At 37.9% G+C, this 18,013-nt stretch overlaps 1 protein-coding gene across 1 annotated transcript in view; it reads left to right on the forward strand.

Annotated features, from left to right (window-relative positions):
• LOC128664664 (transmembrane 4 L6 family member 5-like) overlaps positions 1 to 17,331 on the forward strand; it is a 33,942-nt gene extending 16,611 nt beyond the window's left edge. Inside the window, exons 3-4 of the mRNA XM_053719474.1 lie at positions 1,552 to 1,715; positions 17,139 to 17,331. Coding sequence (XP_053575449.1) covers positions 1,552 to 1,715; positions 17,139 to 17,331 — 357 coding nt within the window. The remainder of the gene's footprint in view (positions 1 to 1,551; positions 1,716 to 17,138) is intronic.
• The last annotated feature ends 682 nt before the right edge of the window (positions 17,332 to 18,013 follow it).

The raw sequence follows: 18,013 nt of genomic DNA on the forward strand, positions 1-18,013 counted from the left end.
GCTTTTTTCATTTTTCTTTATTAAAATGCTTACAGGTTCTAACAATTTAGGATATGATAATCATAAAGAAGAAAATAATAGCAGTAGTAAAAATTAAAATTATTTAAGAAAGTTCCATTTGAAATGAACAAATCCCCTTTTTTATGCGTATGATTCTGCATGTATGCATGTATGCATGCGTGTGTGTGTGTTTATATATAAAGGCATACCTCTGAGATATTGCAGGTTCGGTTCCAGACCACAGCAACAAAGCAAGTCACACAAATTATTTCGCTTCCCAGTGGATATAAAAGTTTTGTTTACACTATGCTATACTCAATAGCATTATTATCTAAAAAACAATCTACATACCTAAATTAAAAAATGCTTTATTGCAAAAAAATACTAACCATTATCTGAGCCTTCAGCGCGTCAGAATCTTTTTGCTGGGGTTGTGTGTGTATGTATGTGTGTATGTATGTGTGTATATATATATATATATATATATATATATATATATATATATATATATATATATATATATATATATATATATATATATATATATATATATATATATAGAAAGAACATAAGAAAGGCACTCTCCGTATGTTTAGTGTAATAACTTTACTTGGATGAACGTTTTCGGGGTCACCCCGAAAACGTTCATCCAAGTAAAGTTATTACACTAAACATACGGAGAGTGCCTTTCTTATGTTCTTTCTATACTAATGGTTTAAAGTGCACCCCGGGAGCTGGACTTAAGCAGTGAGTGTGGGATCCTGTCTATAAATAATGTGTGTGTATATATATATATATATATATAATCCAATTAGCACGTGTTCCAGCACTCCAGCTTCAACTAATAATGAAGCACCTGGGTGCAATCCTCAATGGATTGTAGTTAAGAGCTAGGAAAGGGAGGGCACTCTCAGGATTTATATACATCAAAGTTAGTTTATTGTTTATAACAACAACGTTAGAAAGTCATAAGGATAGGTCGACGTTTCGGCTTACATAGAAGCTTTCATCAAGACAGATGAACAACTCACAGCGGCGACTTGCAGCCGCACACAACACCACCAGCAAAACAGAATGAATGTTTTGCTGGTGGTGTTGTGTGCGGCTGCAAGTCGCCGTTGTGAGTTGTTCATCTGTCTTGATGAAGGCTTCTATGTAAGCCAAAACGTCGACCTATCCTTATGACTTTCTAACGTTGTTGTTATAAACAATAAACTAACTTTGAGGTATATAAATCCTGAGAGTGCCCTTCCTTTCCTAGATCTTATATATATATATATATATATATATATATATACTGTATATATATACATATGTAAAACTTTTTATGTGTTTATAAGTGTATATATGTTGGAAAAATGGCGCAGACAGATTTGCTTGACGCAGGGTTGCCACAAACCTTCAATTTATAAAAAACGTAATATATGCGAAGTGCAATAAAGTGAAGTGCAATAAAATGAGGTACGCCTGTGTGTGTGCTTGTGTGTGTATATATATATATATATATATATATCGTATGTGAATAAAACAAATGTGCTCTCTTGTCTCCAGATGTTCCTCTCCATTATACTTGCTGCTGTGGGAGTTATAGGGGGACTGTATGGAGTTGTTGTATCGATTCTGGGTTTGATAAATGGACCACGCTGCCTATACCAGTTCATAAATGGGCGCATTGACTGGGTAATTCCATTCAAAATTGATCTGGAATATCTGAAGTAAGTTTACAGATGACACCATCAATTTCAGCTTACAAAAGTGGCATCTCAATAATATTCTATATATTTTTACACATCCTTCCAAACTTCTCATATCATTGCAAATATTAATTCACTTATTACCACAACACCAAGAAAAAGAGATTAATATTACCATATACAGCATCATCCAACCATGAAATACATCCTATAATTTTGCAAATAACATAGTATTGTTTTCCTAGAAATCAAAAGGTCAGGTCTTCTAATTTTTATAGTATACACCTGAATAATGGATACAGATGAATGCTATTATGAGTCATAAGTGCTGATTCTTTAATGACTTAAATATAGGATATCCAACACATTTGTTGTGGAGGTGGGGTACATTGTGGGACTGATTGTCTGATTGTGTCTAAAAACTTGAAAAGATGACCAGTATTTAAGCAGACAGTCTAGTAGTATTTAATCAATTCTTAAAGTGATGGTAAAATCTCCTCTTTATAAAAACAGATCAGGAATGTTAGCAATAGATATAAAATTCAAACACCCCGCCCACTTCAAAAACCATTTTTTTCTGTGAGCTAACTGTTTGAACTGTTCTCCAATCAGCCATTTAGCTACAAAAAAGTGCCTAAATGTGAGAGCTCTGATTGGAGAACAGTTTAAATCTTTAAATCACAAAAAATATGACTTTTGAAGTGCCGGGCATTTGAATTTTTATATCTATATTAAAAAGTAAGTTATAGCAAATCTTCATTACAACTGATGAATTAAACTCCATCTAAAATATCACTAATATTCCAGATCTGTTTTTATAAAAGGGAGAGTTTGCCATCACTTTAAGTCTGATGTGAGCTTATGGACAAAATGGGATACAGGGCCTCGGGTGTGATCTGAGGTTTGATATGGGTAGTGCCACTGTCAGGTTCTTTTAACAATGGAATCTAATCTAAGGTCTAAAATGGGCATATTGCTCACAGGGGCTTCATGGGGGGCATCTGATGTGAGGTCTGATCCTTGTCTCTAACTATCTTTCTTTTGATCACTGGCTTTGTCCAGAAATTATGTGGAAGACAGCTGGCAACTCAAAGGGATGTGCAGAACATGTTAGGACAGTAACACACAAAAAACAATAATCTCGGCAGAACACTACTAATAATTAAGCAAAACAAAGCAATGGGATATATTTAAAAGTGATTGTTCTTTTAAAGTATATCTTAAAGGGACATCTTATCCAAATGCTGTATCACTTTCAAGTGATACAGTGTATATGTAAAAGACTGTCTAGAAAACATAACAAAAATGAAAGATATCTTAAACTCAAAAGTCTCCAGTAGCAACATTCCATTGTAGAGGGACTTTAAGCATCCAATCCAGATGCTTGCTCCCGGAGATTACGCAAAATCCCATAACATCATAGCAAAAGTAAAGTGTAAGCTGATTGGCAACTTTTTCTTCTTTTGCAGATAAAACTAGGAAGAGCAGTTACTTTGATTAGTTTTAAAGATACATGATACCCAAATTGTTTCTTTCATAATTCATAAAGAACATGCAATTTTAAACAACTTTTCAATTTACTTCTATTATCTAATTTGCTTCATTCTCTTGATATTCTTTGATGAAAAGCATATCTAGATAGGCTCAGTAGCTGCTGATTGGTGGCTGCACTTAGATGTCTCGTGTGATTGTCTCACCCAAGTGCATTGCTATTTCTTCAACAAAGGATACCTAAAGAATTAAGCAAATTAGATAATAGAAGTAAATTGTAATGTTGTTTAAAATTGTATTCTCTATCTGAATCATGAAAAAAATATTTTGGGTTTCATGTCCCTTTAAGTAAAGAAACCGTCAGGTATACATCATTATATATTTAAAGGAGCAGTAGTGCGCTACTGGGAGCTAGCTGAATGTATTAGGTAAGCCAGTGAGAAGAGGCATATATATGCAGCCGCCAATCTAGAACTAGCTGCCAGTAGTTCATTGCTGCTCCTCAGTCAACTTAGGTATGCTTCTTAACAAAGGATACTAAGAGAATGAAGCAAATTAAACAATAGAAGTAAATTGGAAGTTGTTTAAAATTGCATGTTTTATCTAAATAATGAAAAAAAAAGTTGAGGTTTTATGATCTTCTAACCCCTTCATTCAATAAGACACTCATCGTACCGCAAGATGTAAATATATGTCTTAGCTTCAGGAAGCACCAGCAGTCTTGCTGTTAAATTACAGCTGAGAGCTGGGGTTCCTTAAGCTCCAAGCATCTCCTGCATCTGGAACCGGATCGCAATCAGTGCTTTGGTTCCATATGAGGGCAGATGCGTGATCGTTACAGATGGTGACACTGTGTGTGTCACCGTCTGTAACGATCATTGCTGGTGCCGGCGGAAGGTGTGGGTGGGCATCCCAGCAGTGGAGGGGGGAGGGAGCGGGAGTGCCCTACGCTACAGAAAATATAAATAAAGGGACAGGAAGGGATGGGGCACCTACACTACAGAGAAAGGGATGTGGGGTGCCCTAACTAATGATCGTAGGAGGGGGGGACACTACGCTACAGAAAATAATTTAAAAAAAGAATAAAAAGAATAAAAAAAATTTAAAAAAAACAAAACGATTAAAGGTACTGGCAGACAGCTGCCAGTACCTAAGATGGCGGCTAGTAGTTAGAGAGGGGGAGGTTTAGAGAGTTGTTTGGGGGGATCAGGGAGGTTGGTGGTAAGGGGGGATCCTACATTGCAAAAAATATCAAAATAAAATAAAAAATATTTTATTTAAAAAAAGCCTTATATTTTCATACTGGCAGACTGTCTGCCAGTACCTAAGATGGGGGTGACCAGTGGGGATTGTGGGAGGGAAGAGAGCTGCTTGGGAGGGATCAGGGGTTGGGAAGTGTAAGGTGGGAGGGTAATCTTTACACTAATGCTAAAATTAACCTTTTAAGATACCTAATTAATCCTTTCACTGCCGGTATAAAAGAAGTGTGCAGCGCAGCTGCAATTAGCAACCTTCTAATTACCAAAAAGCAATGGCAGAGCCATATATATCTGCTATTTTTTAACAAAAGGGATCCTACAGAAACTTTTAATACCATTTGTGCCATGATTGCATAAGCAGTATGTAAATAATTATAGTGAGAAAACCAAAGTTTGTAAAAAAAAATATATAATTTTTGATTTTTGCATTTGGCGGTGAAATGATGCTACATTTCATCTTCCTAAGAGTCCCTTAAACAAGATCACGTCTTTGTGAACAAGTTTTTTTTTTATAGCGGGCATGCTTCCATGCATGACAAGTCCAAACACAGTTATGAGAGTGTCTTTAAAAGTGCTTAAGCCTACATTATTGAACTTACAGCTACAAATGCTCATTCCAGATAACAAGTTTACAATTTTTTAGGATTTTCGATTTTCTTTTAATCCAAACACAGCACTGGCACTCACATTGCAGGCCATGCTAATCCATAAATCACAATGTGATTCCTCTCGCACCTGGCTCAAGAGAATCTGGATTTCTTATCTAGTTCCTCTGGCAAGACAGAATTATTACTAGCTTATTCTTCATATTTACAATCTTCTAATTAAGGGCCCTTGCACTAGTTAAAGTGATGGTAAACCTTAACTAATCAAATGCCATATATTTTCCATTAAAAAAGTATATTTGTACCTTTTTAATTTTAATCCATCTGTGAAAGGGTTAAATTAGTGCATATACTGGGGGGTAGTTATCAAGCCGTCAACCTCAAATACGCTGCGTATTCCGCAGCGTATTTGTGGCGAGGCTGATACGCCTTAGTTATCAAAGGCTCGAGACCGGCAAAAGTAGAATTTTGTGACGTCAGCTTCGATCCGCCGGACTCAGTCCGACACAGATCGATTCTTACGTCACTCCAGATGTTCCGCACACAAGTGCGGCACATTCTCACTACTTTTGCTAGCTATCAAAAAACTAGCAGGTACGATCAGCAGTTTTACGGCCCAGCGTACCTGGTTTTCAAAGCGCCAGCCTGGAGGCGGCGGATCCCATAGGAATCAATGGGAGTCTGACCATAGCGAAAGTACAAGTTCGCTGCTGACAGACATCCCATTGATTCCTATGGGAGCTGTCTACACCTAACACCCTAACATGTACCCCGAGTCTAAACACCACTAATCTGACCCCCCCTACACCGCCGCAACTAAATAAAGTTATTACCCCCTAAACCGCCGCTCCCGGAGCCCACCGCAAGCTACTCTATACATATTAACCCCTAACCCGCCGCTCCCTGAACCCGCCGCAACCTATATTAAATGTATTAACCCCTATCCTGCCCCCCCTACACCGTCGCCACCTATAATACATTTATTAACCCCTATCCTGCCCCCCCTACACCGTCGCCACCTATAATAAATTTATTAACCCCTATCCTGCCCCCCCTACACCGTCGCCACCTATAATAAATTTATTAACCCCTATCCTGCCCCCCACTATGCCGCCGCCACTGTAATAAAATGATTAACCCCTAAACCTAACCCTAACCCTAACGCCCCCTAACTTAAATATTAATTAAATAAATCTAAATAAATTAACTCTTATTAACTAAATGAATCCTATTTAAAACTAAATACTTACCTTTAAAATAAACCCTAATATAGCTACAATATAAATAATAATTATATTCTAGCTATCTTAGGATTTTTTTTTATTTTACAGGTACCTTTCAATTTATTTTAACCATGTACAATAGCTATTAAATAGTTATTAACTATTTAATAGCTTACCTAGCTAAAATAAAGAGAAATGTACCTGTGAAATAAATCCTAACCTAAGTTACAATTACACCTAACACTACACTATACTTTAATAAATTATTCCTATTTAAAAATAAATACTTACCTGTAAAATAAACCCTAAGATAGCTACAATGTAATTAATAATTATATTATAGCTATCTTAGGATTTATATTTATTTTACAGGTAACTTTGTATTTATTTTAGCTAGTTAGAATAGTTATTAAATAGTTATTAACTATTTAATAACTACCTAGCTAAAAGAAATACAAAATTACCTGTAAAATAAATCCTAGCTTAAGTTACAATTAAACCTAATACTACACTATCATTACATTAATTAAATAAATTAACTACAAATAACTACAATGAAATACAATTACATAAACTAACTAAAGTACAAAAAAAAAAAAAAGCTAAGTTACAAAAAATAAAAAATTAAGTTACAAACATGTTAAAAATATTACAACAATTTTAAGCTACTTACACCTAATCTAAGCCCCCTAATAAAATAACAAACCCCCCCAAAATAAAAAAAATCCCTACCCTATTCTAAATTACATAAATTTCAAAGCTCTTTTACCTTACCAGCCCTTAAAAGGGCCATTTGTGGGGGCATGCCCCAAAAAGTTCAGCTCTTTTGCCTGTAAAATAAAAATACAACCCCCCCCCCCAACATTAAAACCCACCACCCACATACCCCTAATCTAACCCAAACCCCCCTTACAAAAACCTAACACTAATCCCCTGAAGATCATCCTACCTTGAGTCGTCTTCACTCAGCCGAGCCACCGATGGAACTGAAGAGGACATCCGGAGCGGAAGAAGTTAATCCTCCAAGCGGCGCTGAAGAAATCTTCCATCCGATGAAGTCATCATCCAGGCGGCGCTGAAGAAGTCTTCGATCCGGCCGATGTCATCTTCAAAGAGGCGCTGAAGAGGTCTTCTATCCGGGCGAAGTCATCTTCCAAGCCGGGTCTTCAATCTTCCTTCCGCCGACGCGGAACCACCTTCTTCACCGACGGACTACGACGAATGACGGCTCCTTTAAGGGACGTCATCCAAGATGGCGTCCCCTCAATTCCGATTGGCTGATAGGATTCTATCAGCCAATCGGAATTAAGGTAGGAAAATCTGATTGGCTGATGGAATCAGCCAATCAGATTCAAGTTCAATCCGATTGGCTGATCCAATCAGCCAATCAGATTGAGCTCGCATTCTATTGGCTGATCGGAACAGCCAATAGAATGCGAGCTCAATCTGATTGGCTGATTCCATCAGCCAATCAGATTTTCCTACCTTAATTCCGATTGGCTGATAGAATCCTATCAGCCAATCGGAATTGAGGGGACGCCATCTTGGATGACGTCCCTTAAAGGAGCCGTCATTCGTCGTAGTCCGTCGGTGAAGAAGGTGGTTCCGCGTCGGCGGAAGGAAGATTGAAGACCCGGCTTGGAAGATGACTTCGCCCGGATAGAAGACCTCTTCAGCGCCTCTTTGAAGATGACATCGGCCGGATCGAAGACTTCTTCAGCGCCGCCTGGATGATGACTTCATCGGATGGAAGATTTCTTCAGCGCCGCTTGGAGGATTAACTTCTTCCGCTCCGGATGTCCTCTTCAGTTCCATCGGTGGCTCGGCTGAGTGAAGACGACTCAAGGTAGGATGATCTTCAGGGGATTAGTGTTAGGTTTTTGTAAGGGGGGTTTGGGTTAGATTAGGGGTATGTGGGTGGTGGGTTTTAATGTTGGGGGGGGGGTTGTATTTTTATTTTACAGGCAAAAGAGCTGAACTTTTTGGGGCATGCCCCCACAAATGGCCCTTTTAAGGGCTGGTAAGGTAAAAGAGCTTTGAAATTTATGTAATTTAGAATAGGGTAGGGATTTTTTTTATTTTGGGGGGGTTTGTTATTTTATTAGGGGGCTTAGATTAGGTGTAAGTAGCTTAAAATTGTAGTAATATTTTTAACATGTTTGTAACTTAATTTTTTATTTTTTGTAACTTAGCTTTTTTTATTTTTTGTACTTTAGTTAGTTTATGTAATTGTATTTCATTGTAGTTATTTGTAGTTAATTTATTTAATTAATGTAATGATAGTGTAGTATTAGGTTTAATTGTAACTTAAGCTAGGATTTATTTTACAGGTAATTTTGTATTTCTTTTAGCTAGGTAGTTATTAAATAGTTAATAACTATTTAATAACTATTCTAACTAGCTAAAATAAATACAAAGTTACCTGTAAAATAAATATAAATCCTAAGATAGCTATAATATAATTATTAATTACATTGTAGCTATCTTAGGGTTTATTTTACAGGTAAGTATTTATTTTTAAATAGGAATAATTTATTAAAGTATAGTGTAGTGTTAGGTGTAATTGTAACTTAGGTTAGGATTTATTTCACAGGTACATTTCTCTTTATTTTAGCTAGGTAAGCTATTAAATAGTTAATAACTATTTAATAGCTATTGTACATGGTTAAAATAAATTGAAAGGTACCTGTAAAATAAATATAAATCCTAAGATAGCTAGAATATAATTATTATTTATATTGTAGCTATATTAGGGTTTATTTTAAAGGTAAGTATTTAGTTTTAAATAGGATTCATTTAGTTAATAAGAGTTAATTTATTTAGATTTATTTAATTAATATTTAAGTTAGGGGGGCGTTAGGGTTAGACTTAGGTTTAGGGGTTAATCATTTTATTACAGTGGCGGCGGCGTAGTGGGGGGCAGGATAGGGGTTAATAAATTTATTATAGGTTGCGGCGGGTTCATGGAGCGGCGGTTTAGGGGTTAAACTATTTATTTAGTTGCGGAGAGGTGCGGGATCAGCAGGATAGGGGTTAATAATTTTATAATAGAGGGCGACGGTGTAGGGGGGGCAGGATAGGGGTTACTAGGTATAATGTAGGTGGCAGCGGTGTCCGGGAGCGGCGGTTTAGGGGTTAATACATTTATAAGACTTGCGGCGGGGTCTAGGAGCGGCGGTTTAGGGGTTAATACATTTATAAGACTTGCGGCGGGGTCTAGGAGCGGCGGTTTAGGGGTTAGTAACTTTATTTAGTTGCGGGGGCCTCCGGGGGCGCCGGTATAGGGGGTAGAACAGTGTAGTTTAGTGTGAGTGCTTAGTGACAGGCTAGCAATAAAGCTGGGAAAAAGCCGAAGGGCAGCGAGATCGGATGAGTGATAACTGTCACAGTCCGCTGCTCATCGCCCCGCGGCTTTTTGACAGCTTTATTTGATAACTTAGGCGAACGTATTCAAGGTCCGCGGCGGCGAAGGTAGGCGAGCTTAGGCGGACGTATTGGACCGGCGAAGCCAGAAAAGTAGACGGCTTGATAAGTAGCCCCCACTAATGTTTGTAATGCAATTTTATGCCAGCCCACTTGGATGAACTCTTTTTTTTTTTGTATGACAATTCCAGTGAACATCTAATCAACATGTGTGTCCTTTGACAATATTGAAGTCCTGTCCCTTTAAAGCCCATAGAAAGCCTATGTAGAGAGTGGGTGGGACTGCTCTATACATCACAGCCTAGCCAAAAGAGGAAATCAAGGGGGGCGGAGGAACAGACAATACTAATTAGGATTATAAATCTTGAGTTTAGGTTAGATAAAGCTTGTTACAAGGCTTGGGAAAACTTTGGTAAATATTGTAAGAAAGGATTTCCTTTGGAATTCTGTATTTATTATTATTCTTTATTTATAAAGCACCAACAGAACAAGGATAAAAGTACAACGGAGAAACAATACAATAAGAGACAAAATTTTACAGACAAATACAGGGGGAATTGAGGGCCCTATTCCCTGGAAACTTACAATCTAGATGGGTAGGAGGATGGGAAACAGGAGGTAGGGACTGCAAAGGTGAGAATGATATTAGTGAGGAGATAGATGAGGGCAACTGTAAGGTAAGTGAAGTTAATTTGTTAATGAGTCGGGTGAAAAGCTTCCCTGAAAAAAAGGTCTTTAGGGAACGTTTAAAGGAGGAGAGGTTAGGGGAAAGTCAGAAAGCTCAAGGAAGTGCATTACAGAGGGTTGGTGCCGCACGAGAGAAGTCCTGTAGTCTAGCATGAGAGGAGGTGATGGTAGAGGACACAAGAAGCAGGTCATTGTTGGATCTTAGGGGGCAGGCTGGAGTATATTTGTTTATGAGTGAGGAGAGATAGGGTGGGGCAGCATTGGTGAGGGCTTTGTAGGTCAGGGTGAGAATTTTGAATTTAATTCTGCTGTGAATGGGAAACAGTGAAGGGACTCACAGAGAGGTGCAGCAGAAACAGAGCGTCGAAAGAGGTGGCTTAGCCTTGCAGATGCATTTAGGATGGATTGAAGGGGAGAGAGGCGGGAGAGAGGGAGGCAAGATAGTAAGTTATTACAGTAGTCAAGTCGGCAAATTACCAGGGAGTGGATTAGCTGTTTAGTAGTTTCAGCACTCAGAAACGGACACATTTTGGAGATATTCCATAGATGGTTGTGGCAGGATGAAGAGAACAATTGGATGTGGGGAATGAAGGACAGATTTGAGTCAAGTGTGACTCTGAGGCAGCGGACTTGGGGTGATGGGGAGATAGTGGCACTGATAACAGTGATGGAAAAATTAGAAACTGGAGTAGAGTTAGAGTGGGGGATTAGAAGTAGTTTTATTTTTAGGTGGTGAGAGGCCATCCAGGAGGAAATGTCAGATAAACAGTCGCTGATGTGATAATTGACAGGAGAGAGTGCAGGGGTGGAAAGGTAGATCGGGGTATCATCAGCATAGAGCTGATAGTTGAAGCAATAGCTGTTGATGAGTTTACCCAGTGTAGAAGTGTTAATAGAGAAGAGTAGAGGACCCAGGGCAGAGCCTTGAGGTACTCCAACAGACAGAGGCAATAGAGAGGAGGAGTCACCAGCAAAAGAGACGGAGAAGTATTTGTTAGAGAGATAAGAGTGAATCCAGGAGAGGGCAGTGTCACAGAGCCAAAGAGAGCTGAGAGTCCATAGGAGAATGGGATGGTCAACAGTGTCAAAGGCAGCAGAGAGGTCAAGTAAGATGAGTATAGAGTAGTAGCCTTTGTTTTAGCAGAAAGGAGATTGTTTGTAACCATGGTGAGGGCAGTCTCAGTTAAGTATTAAGGACAAAAGCCAGATTGTAGGGGGTTGAGCAATGAGTTTGAGGACAGGAAGTGGGTTAGGCAATCAAAAGCTAGTTTTTCAAGGATTTTTGAAGCTAGCGGGAGCAGTGATATGGGGCAGTAGTTTGCAGGAGAGTTAGGGTCAAGGGAGGGTTTTTTGAGGATGGATGGGGGTGACCTTTGCATATTTGAAGGAGGCAGGGAATGAGCCGGTAGAAAGGGAAAGGTTGAATATATGAGTAAGAGCCAGAGTGAGGGTGGGAGACATTATGTAGACTATGGATATTTATGAAAATTGCATTGTTATGGCTTTTCAGGCAACATTTGACCTTGGGTCCTCTTCCTATCTTCACATTATCCATCTCTCAGTTTTGTCTGTTCCTCTAAGTAGTGTCTTGTAAATGCACTTGTGTGATTAGCTGCTGAGAAACACAGTATTGCGCCATGATAACACTGATAAAATGAGGGAACTGCTTAATATCAATCCACTTTTCCCACTATTCAGGACATTTTTACTGTATGGACTCAAAAGTTTTAATTTTTTAGCAGTATCACCTAGATTACAAGTTTTGCGCTATAGAGGGTGTGAAACGAACGCAACAAATGTTGCATTATTTTATCCTCCATAGCACTGCCATTACAAGTTTTTGAAAAGCCGCCTTGTGCATGTGATATGGTTGCGATGAGCTCCATACCGCGCAAAATCCACTTTGACGTGCTTGTGCACTCTTTCCCCATAGACATCAATGGGGAGAGCGTGTTAGCAAAAAACCTAACACCTGAAGCACGGAATGGTGATCGCCATAACACAACCCCATTGATATCTATGGGGAATAAAACGTTACGTTTAAACCTAACACCCTAATATAAACCCCACGTCTAAACACCCCTAATCTGCTGCTCCCGACATCACGACACCTAAATAAAGTTATTTACCCCTAATCTGCCGCTCCCAACATCACTGCCACCTAAATAAAGTTATTAACCCCCTATTCTGCAGCTCCCCGACATCGCCGCCACTATAATAAAGTTATTAACCCCTATTCCCCCGCACCCCAACATCGCCCACACTATAATAAAGTTATTACCCCCTATTCTGCTGCTCCCCGACATCGCCGCCACTAAATAAAGTTATTAACCCCTAATCCTCTGGCCTCCCACATCACCGCCACTAAAAAAACCTATTAAAACCTAAACCGACAGCCCCCCACATCGCAAAAAACTAAATTAAACTATTAACTGCTAAACCTAACAACCCCCTAACTTTATATTAAAATTACAATATCCCCATCTTAAAATAAATAAAAACAACTGTGAAATTAAAAAAAAACTATGTTTAAACTATATATTAAAGTTACTATTATACTAAAATTAAAATAACTACAAATTAAATAAACTAAATTACACACTAACACTACTAAAAAAAATTAAATCTACATATAAATCTAAAATAAAAAATACTAAATTACAAAAAATACTAAATTACAAAAAATAAAAAACACTAAATTATGAAAAATAACAAATGAAATTATCCAAAATAAAAACAATTACACCTAATCTAATAGCCCTATAAAAATAAAAAAGCCCCCCCAAAATAAAAAAACCTAGCCTACAATAAACTACCAATAGCCCTTAAAAGGACCTTTTGTAGGACATTGTGCTAAAGAAATCAGCTCTTTTCCCTGAAAAAAAAAACAAAGACCCCCTCAACAGTAAAACCCACCACCCAACCAACTCCCCAAAATAAAAAACCTAACTCTAAAAAAAACCCTGTTACCCATTGTATGGGCATTGCCCTTAAAAGGGCATTTAGCTCTTTTTCATTGCCCTAAAAAGGGCATTTAGCTCTTTTAAGATAGCCCAATCCCTAATCTAAAAAAAAAACACCCAAAAAAAGTTTAAAAAAACCTAACACTAACCCCCGACGATCCACTACAGTTTTTGAAGTCCGGATATCCAGGTGGCGAGAAGTCTTCATCCAGGCGGTGAGGTCTTCATCCATCCTGGCTGCATCTTCTTTCTTCATCCCGGAGGCGTCTTCTATCTTCATCCTGGTGGCGCAGAGTGGGTCCATCCTTGAAGAGATCCAGCGCAGAGCGTCCTCTTCATAGGGTCACCGCCGTACACTGAATCTTCAATGCAAGGGAGCCTTTTCAAAATGGCGTCCCTTGCATTCCTATTGGCTGATTTGATTTTTAAATTCAAATCAGCCAATAGGATGAGAGCTACTGAAATCCTATTGGCTGTTCAAATCAGCCAATAGGATGAGAGCTACTGAAATTCTATTGGCTATTCAAATCAGTCAATAGAATTTCAGTAGCTCTCATCCTATTGGCTGATTTGAACAGCCAATAGTATTTCAGTAGCTCTCATCCTATCGGCTGATTTGAATTTCAAAAATCAAATTAGCCAATAGGAATGCAAGGAACGCCATTTTGAAACAGCTCCCTTGCATTGAAGATTCAGTGTACGGCGGCAACCGTATGAAGAGGACGCTCCGCGCCGGATGTCTTAAACGATGGACCCGTTCCGCGCCGCTGGGATGAAGATAGAAGATACCGCCTGGATAAAGATAGAAGATGCCGCCTGGATGGATGAAGACCTCGCCACCTAGATGAAGACCTCGCTGCCTGGATGAGGCCTTCTCGCCCGCCTGGATGAGGACTTCTCACCACCTGGATGTCCGGACTTCAAAAACCGTAAGTGGATCTTCGGGGGTTAGTGTTTTTAAACTTTTTTGGGGTGTTTTTTTTTTTTAGATTAGGGTTTGGGCTATCTTAAAAGAGCTAAATGCCCTTTTCAGGGCAATGAAAAAGAGCTGAATGGCTGAATGCCCTTTTAAGGGCAATACCCATACAAATGCCCTTTTCAAGGCAATGGGTAGCTTAGGTTTTTGTTGGAGTTAGGTTTTTATTTTGGGGGGGTTGGTTGGGTGGTAGGTTTTATTGTTGGGGGGGTCTATTTTTTTTTTAGGGAAAAGAGCTGATTTCTTTAGGGCAATGCCCTACAAAAGGCCATTTTAAGGGCTATTGGTAGTTTATTGTGGTAGTTTATTGTAGGGTAGGGTTTTTTATTTTGAGGGGGCTTTTTTATTTTTATAGGGCTATTAGATAAGGTTTAATTGTTTTTATTTTGGATAATTTCGCTTGTTATTTTTTGTAATTTAGTGTTTTTTATTTTTTGTAATTGTAGATTTAAAATATTTTAGTAGTGTTAGTTTTTTTTTAATGTGTAATTTAGTTTATTTAATTTGTAGTTATTTTAATTTTAGTATAATAGTAATGTTAGTTTAATATATAGTTTAAACTTAGGTTTTTTAATTTCACAGATAGGTTTTTATTTATTTTAAGATAGGGATATTGTAATTTTAATTTAAAGTTATGGGTTTGTTAGGTTTAGGGGTTAATAGTTTAGTTTTTTTGAGATATGGGGGGCTGGCGGTTTAGGGGTTACTAGGTTTATTTTTTTTGGCGGTGATGTGGGAGGCCAGAGGTTTAGGGGTTAAAAACTTTATTTAGTGGCGGTGATGTCGGGAAGGGGCAGAATAGGGCTTAATATCTTTATTATAGTGTGGGTGATGTCGGGGAGCGGCAGATTAGGGGTTAATAAGTTTAATATAGTGTTTGCAATGCGGGAGGGCCTCGGTTTAGGGGTTAATAGGTAGTTTATAGGTGTTATTGTACTGTGTAACACTTTAGTTATGAGTTTTGTGTAACAGCTTTGTTGTGCAAAACTCATAACTACTGGTCTCTGATTGCGGAACGGATCATGTCGGTATAGACTGGAATGCAAGCATTTTAACCTCACTGCACAACTTCATTTTTTTAAGTGCAGGATTGCTGTTGCGTTACAGGCTAAAATGCTTGCGGTACAGCTATACCGACAAGACTCGCTGTGTTAGTTTATTTTATCTGATACATTTTTAGAAAGTGCACTTAGGACAGCTCAGGATTTTCACAAATGTATTATTCCAGCAAAAGGCTACAGAATTGTGTGGCTATGTACAAATAAATTATAATAATGATAGTAATAATAATAACAATAAAAATATTAATAAAGTGCTACTGGTATAATACATTTGTGAGACCCAAGGAGTGCTAAGTACTCTTTATTTAACTCCTTTACCCCTTTATTTAAGCCCAGGAAGCTCCAGCAGTCTTGGCTGTTAAGTTACAGTCGATAGCTGGAGTTCCTGAGCTCCAGGTATATGCCCACATATGGAACTGGAGTGCTATCAGTGCTCCGTTTCCATATAAGGGCAGATGCCAGATTGTTACACACAGTGACACTGTCTGTCTGTGTCACTGTGTGCTGGTTCCAGCGGGAGGGAATCCGGGAGGTGGGTGGGCAGCACAGTGGGATGGACAAAAATAAATAAATAAATAAATGGAGAGGGAGGGAGGGATGGGAACTCGGGGAGTTACACTATGGAAAAAAGATGTGGGTGTGAGGGGGTCCCCAACTAACAAATGCAAGAGCGGGGGGGGCCACTACAGTTAAGAAAATATAAAAAAATGTAATTTAAAAAAATAACAAAAAAAGTGTTTTTTATAGGTACTGGCAGACAGCTGTCAGTACCTAAGATAGTGGCACTAGTTAGAGGAGGGAGGGGGAATCAGGGAGGTTGGAGGGTAGGGTGGGAACCTACACTGCAGAAAATATAAAAAATAAATAAAAAATATTTAATATTAAAAAAATAAAAAAATGTCATACTGGCAGACTGTCTGCCAGTACCCAAGATGGCAGTGACCAGTGGGGGGTGAGGGAGGGAAGAGAGCTGTTTGGGATGGATTATCTAGGGAACAGGGGGTGGAAAGTGTCAGGTGGGGGGTAATCTCTACACTAAACCTAAAACTAACCTTAACAAGCTATCTAATTAACCCCTTCACTGCCAGGAATCATAGAAGTGTGGTGCGAAGCTGCAATTAGCAACCTTCTAATTACCAAAAAGAAATGGCAAAGCCATATATGTCTGCTATTTCTGAACAAAGGGGATCCCAGAGAAGCTTTTACAACCATTTGTGCCATGATTGCACAAGTAGTATGTAAATAATTTCAGTGAGAAAACCAAAGTTTGTGAAAAAGTTAATGATTTATTTGCTCTATATGATCGCATTTGGCGGAGAAATGGTGATATGAAATATACCAAAATGGGCCTAGATCAATACCTTGGGTTGTCTACTTAAAACAAATATATAGTTTTGACAGGAAAATAAAAAAACAAGGCTCTACTTCTGTTTAAATTGAGTTTTTCTCTGAAAGTCCCGGCAGTGAAGGGGTTAACAAGGGATATAAGATTTTATTATATACTTAAATCCTGGTTTTGTCAGAAGAAATAAATTCAACTATCTAGAATATACATTTATTCTTCTTCATACATCTCCTACTTAATCAGTCTATGCCATTCCCAACTGCAATACTGAAAGCATCACCTTTCTTCTTTTCCAGAGCCTCCATTCTTCTGTCTCATCCACATTTTTGTCACTTGCTCTTTTTTTTCCTTCATCCTCTTTTCTTCTCATATTCTCATTCTGACTATGTCTCTCCTATTTTCTCTCCACAGCTTGGAAAGGAGTTATCTATTTCATAAAGAGGTCTGGACTCGATGCGTTGAGCCTTCTGGAGTGGTTGAGTTCAATATCATTTTATTTTCAACCATTTTGGCATCAAGCATCATCGTATTAGTCCTCTGTGCAATACAGATGTTGAATGGCTTATTTGGCTGCATCTGTGGAACATGTCGAAATAAGGAATAAACTGTGAGTTGAAAACTGAATACAACCTGAAATACATTGCAAATATATATATTGTTGTATAACCATAATGTTAACGGGATGGCACTGATACACATAAGGAATACGCCTACTATATACATATAGTGACTAGGGATGGGCGAATGTGTTTATATTCAAATTCGAATGTTAGAACGAATGTTATTGTAGAAATTTGATTTACATAATCGAATGTTGTTAAGAACGAATATTGTTAAAAATTCTATAATCGAATGCTATTTACAGTTTTTGAATGTCACTTTCGAATTCGAATGTTCATAATTAGATCGAATGTCCACATTCAAAATTTCAAATGTAACATTCGATTTAACAAATACTATTAAAAAATTCAATAGTTCATGTGGTAGGGAATTTAGTAAATTGATAAATAATAGATACAAATATATATATTAATTAGAATGTTTCTATTTTGAATATTGCATAATTGGAATATTACATTTAAAAGAAAGCATTAAAATACTATTACAAAAATAAAATTTGAATTTTAAAAATTTGTATATTGCATACTTTGAATCGAATTATTAGAAAAATTTGAATTGAATATTACATTTAAAGAAAGAATTAGAAATACTATTACATTAAACCAATGTTAGAATGTTGTACAAACATTCGAAATTCGAAACAATTGAACAAATGTGTTAAAATT

Source organism: Bombina bombina, chromosome 6, assembly GCF_027579735.1.
Source record: "Bombina bombina isolate aBomBom1 chromosome 6, aBomBom1.pri, whole genome shotgun sequence".
In the NCBI taxonomy this organism is placed as follows: Eukaryota; Metazoa; Chordata; class Amphibia; order Anura; family Bombinatoridae; genus Bombina; species Bombina bombina.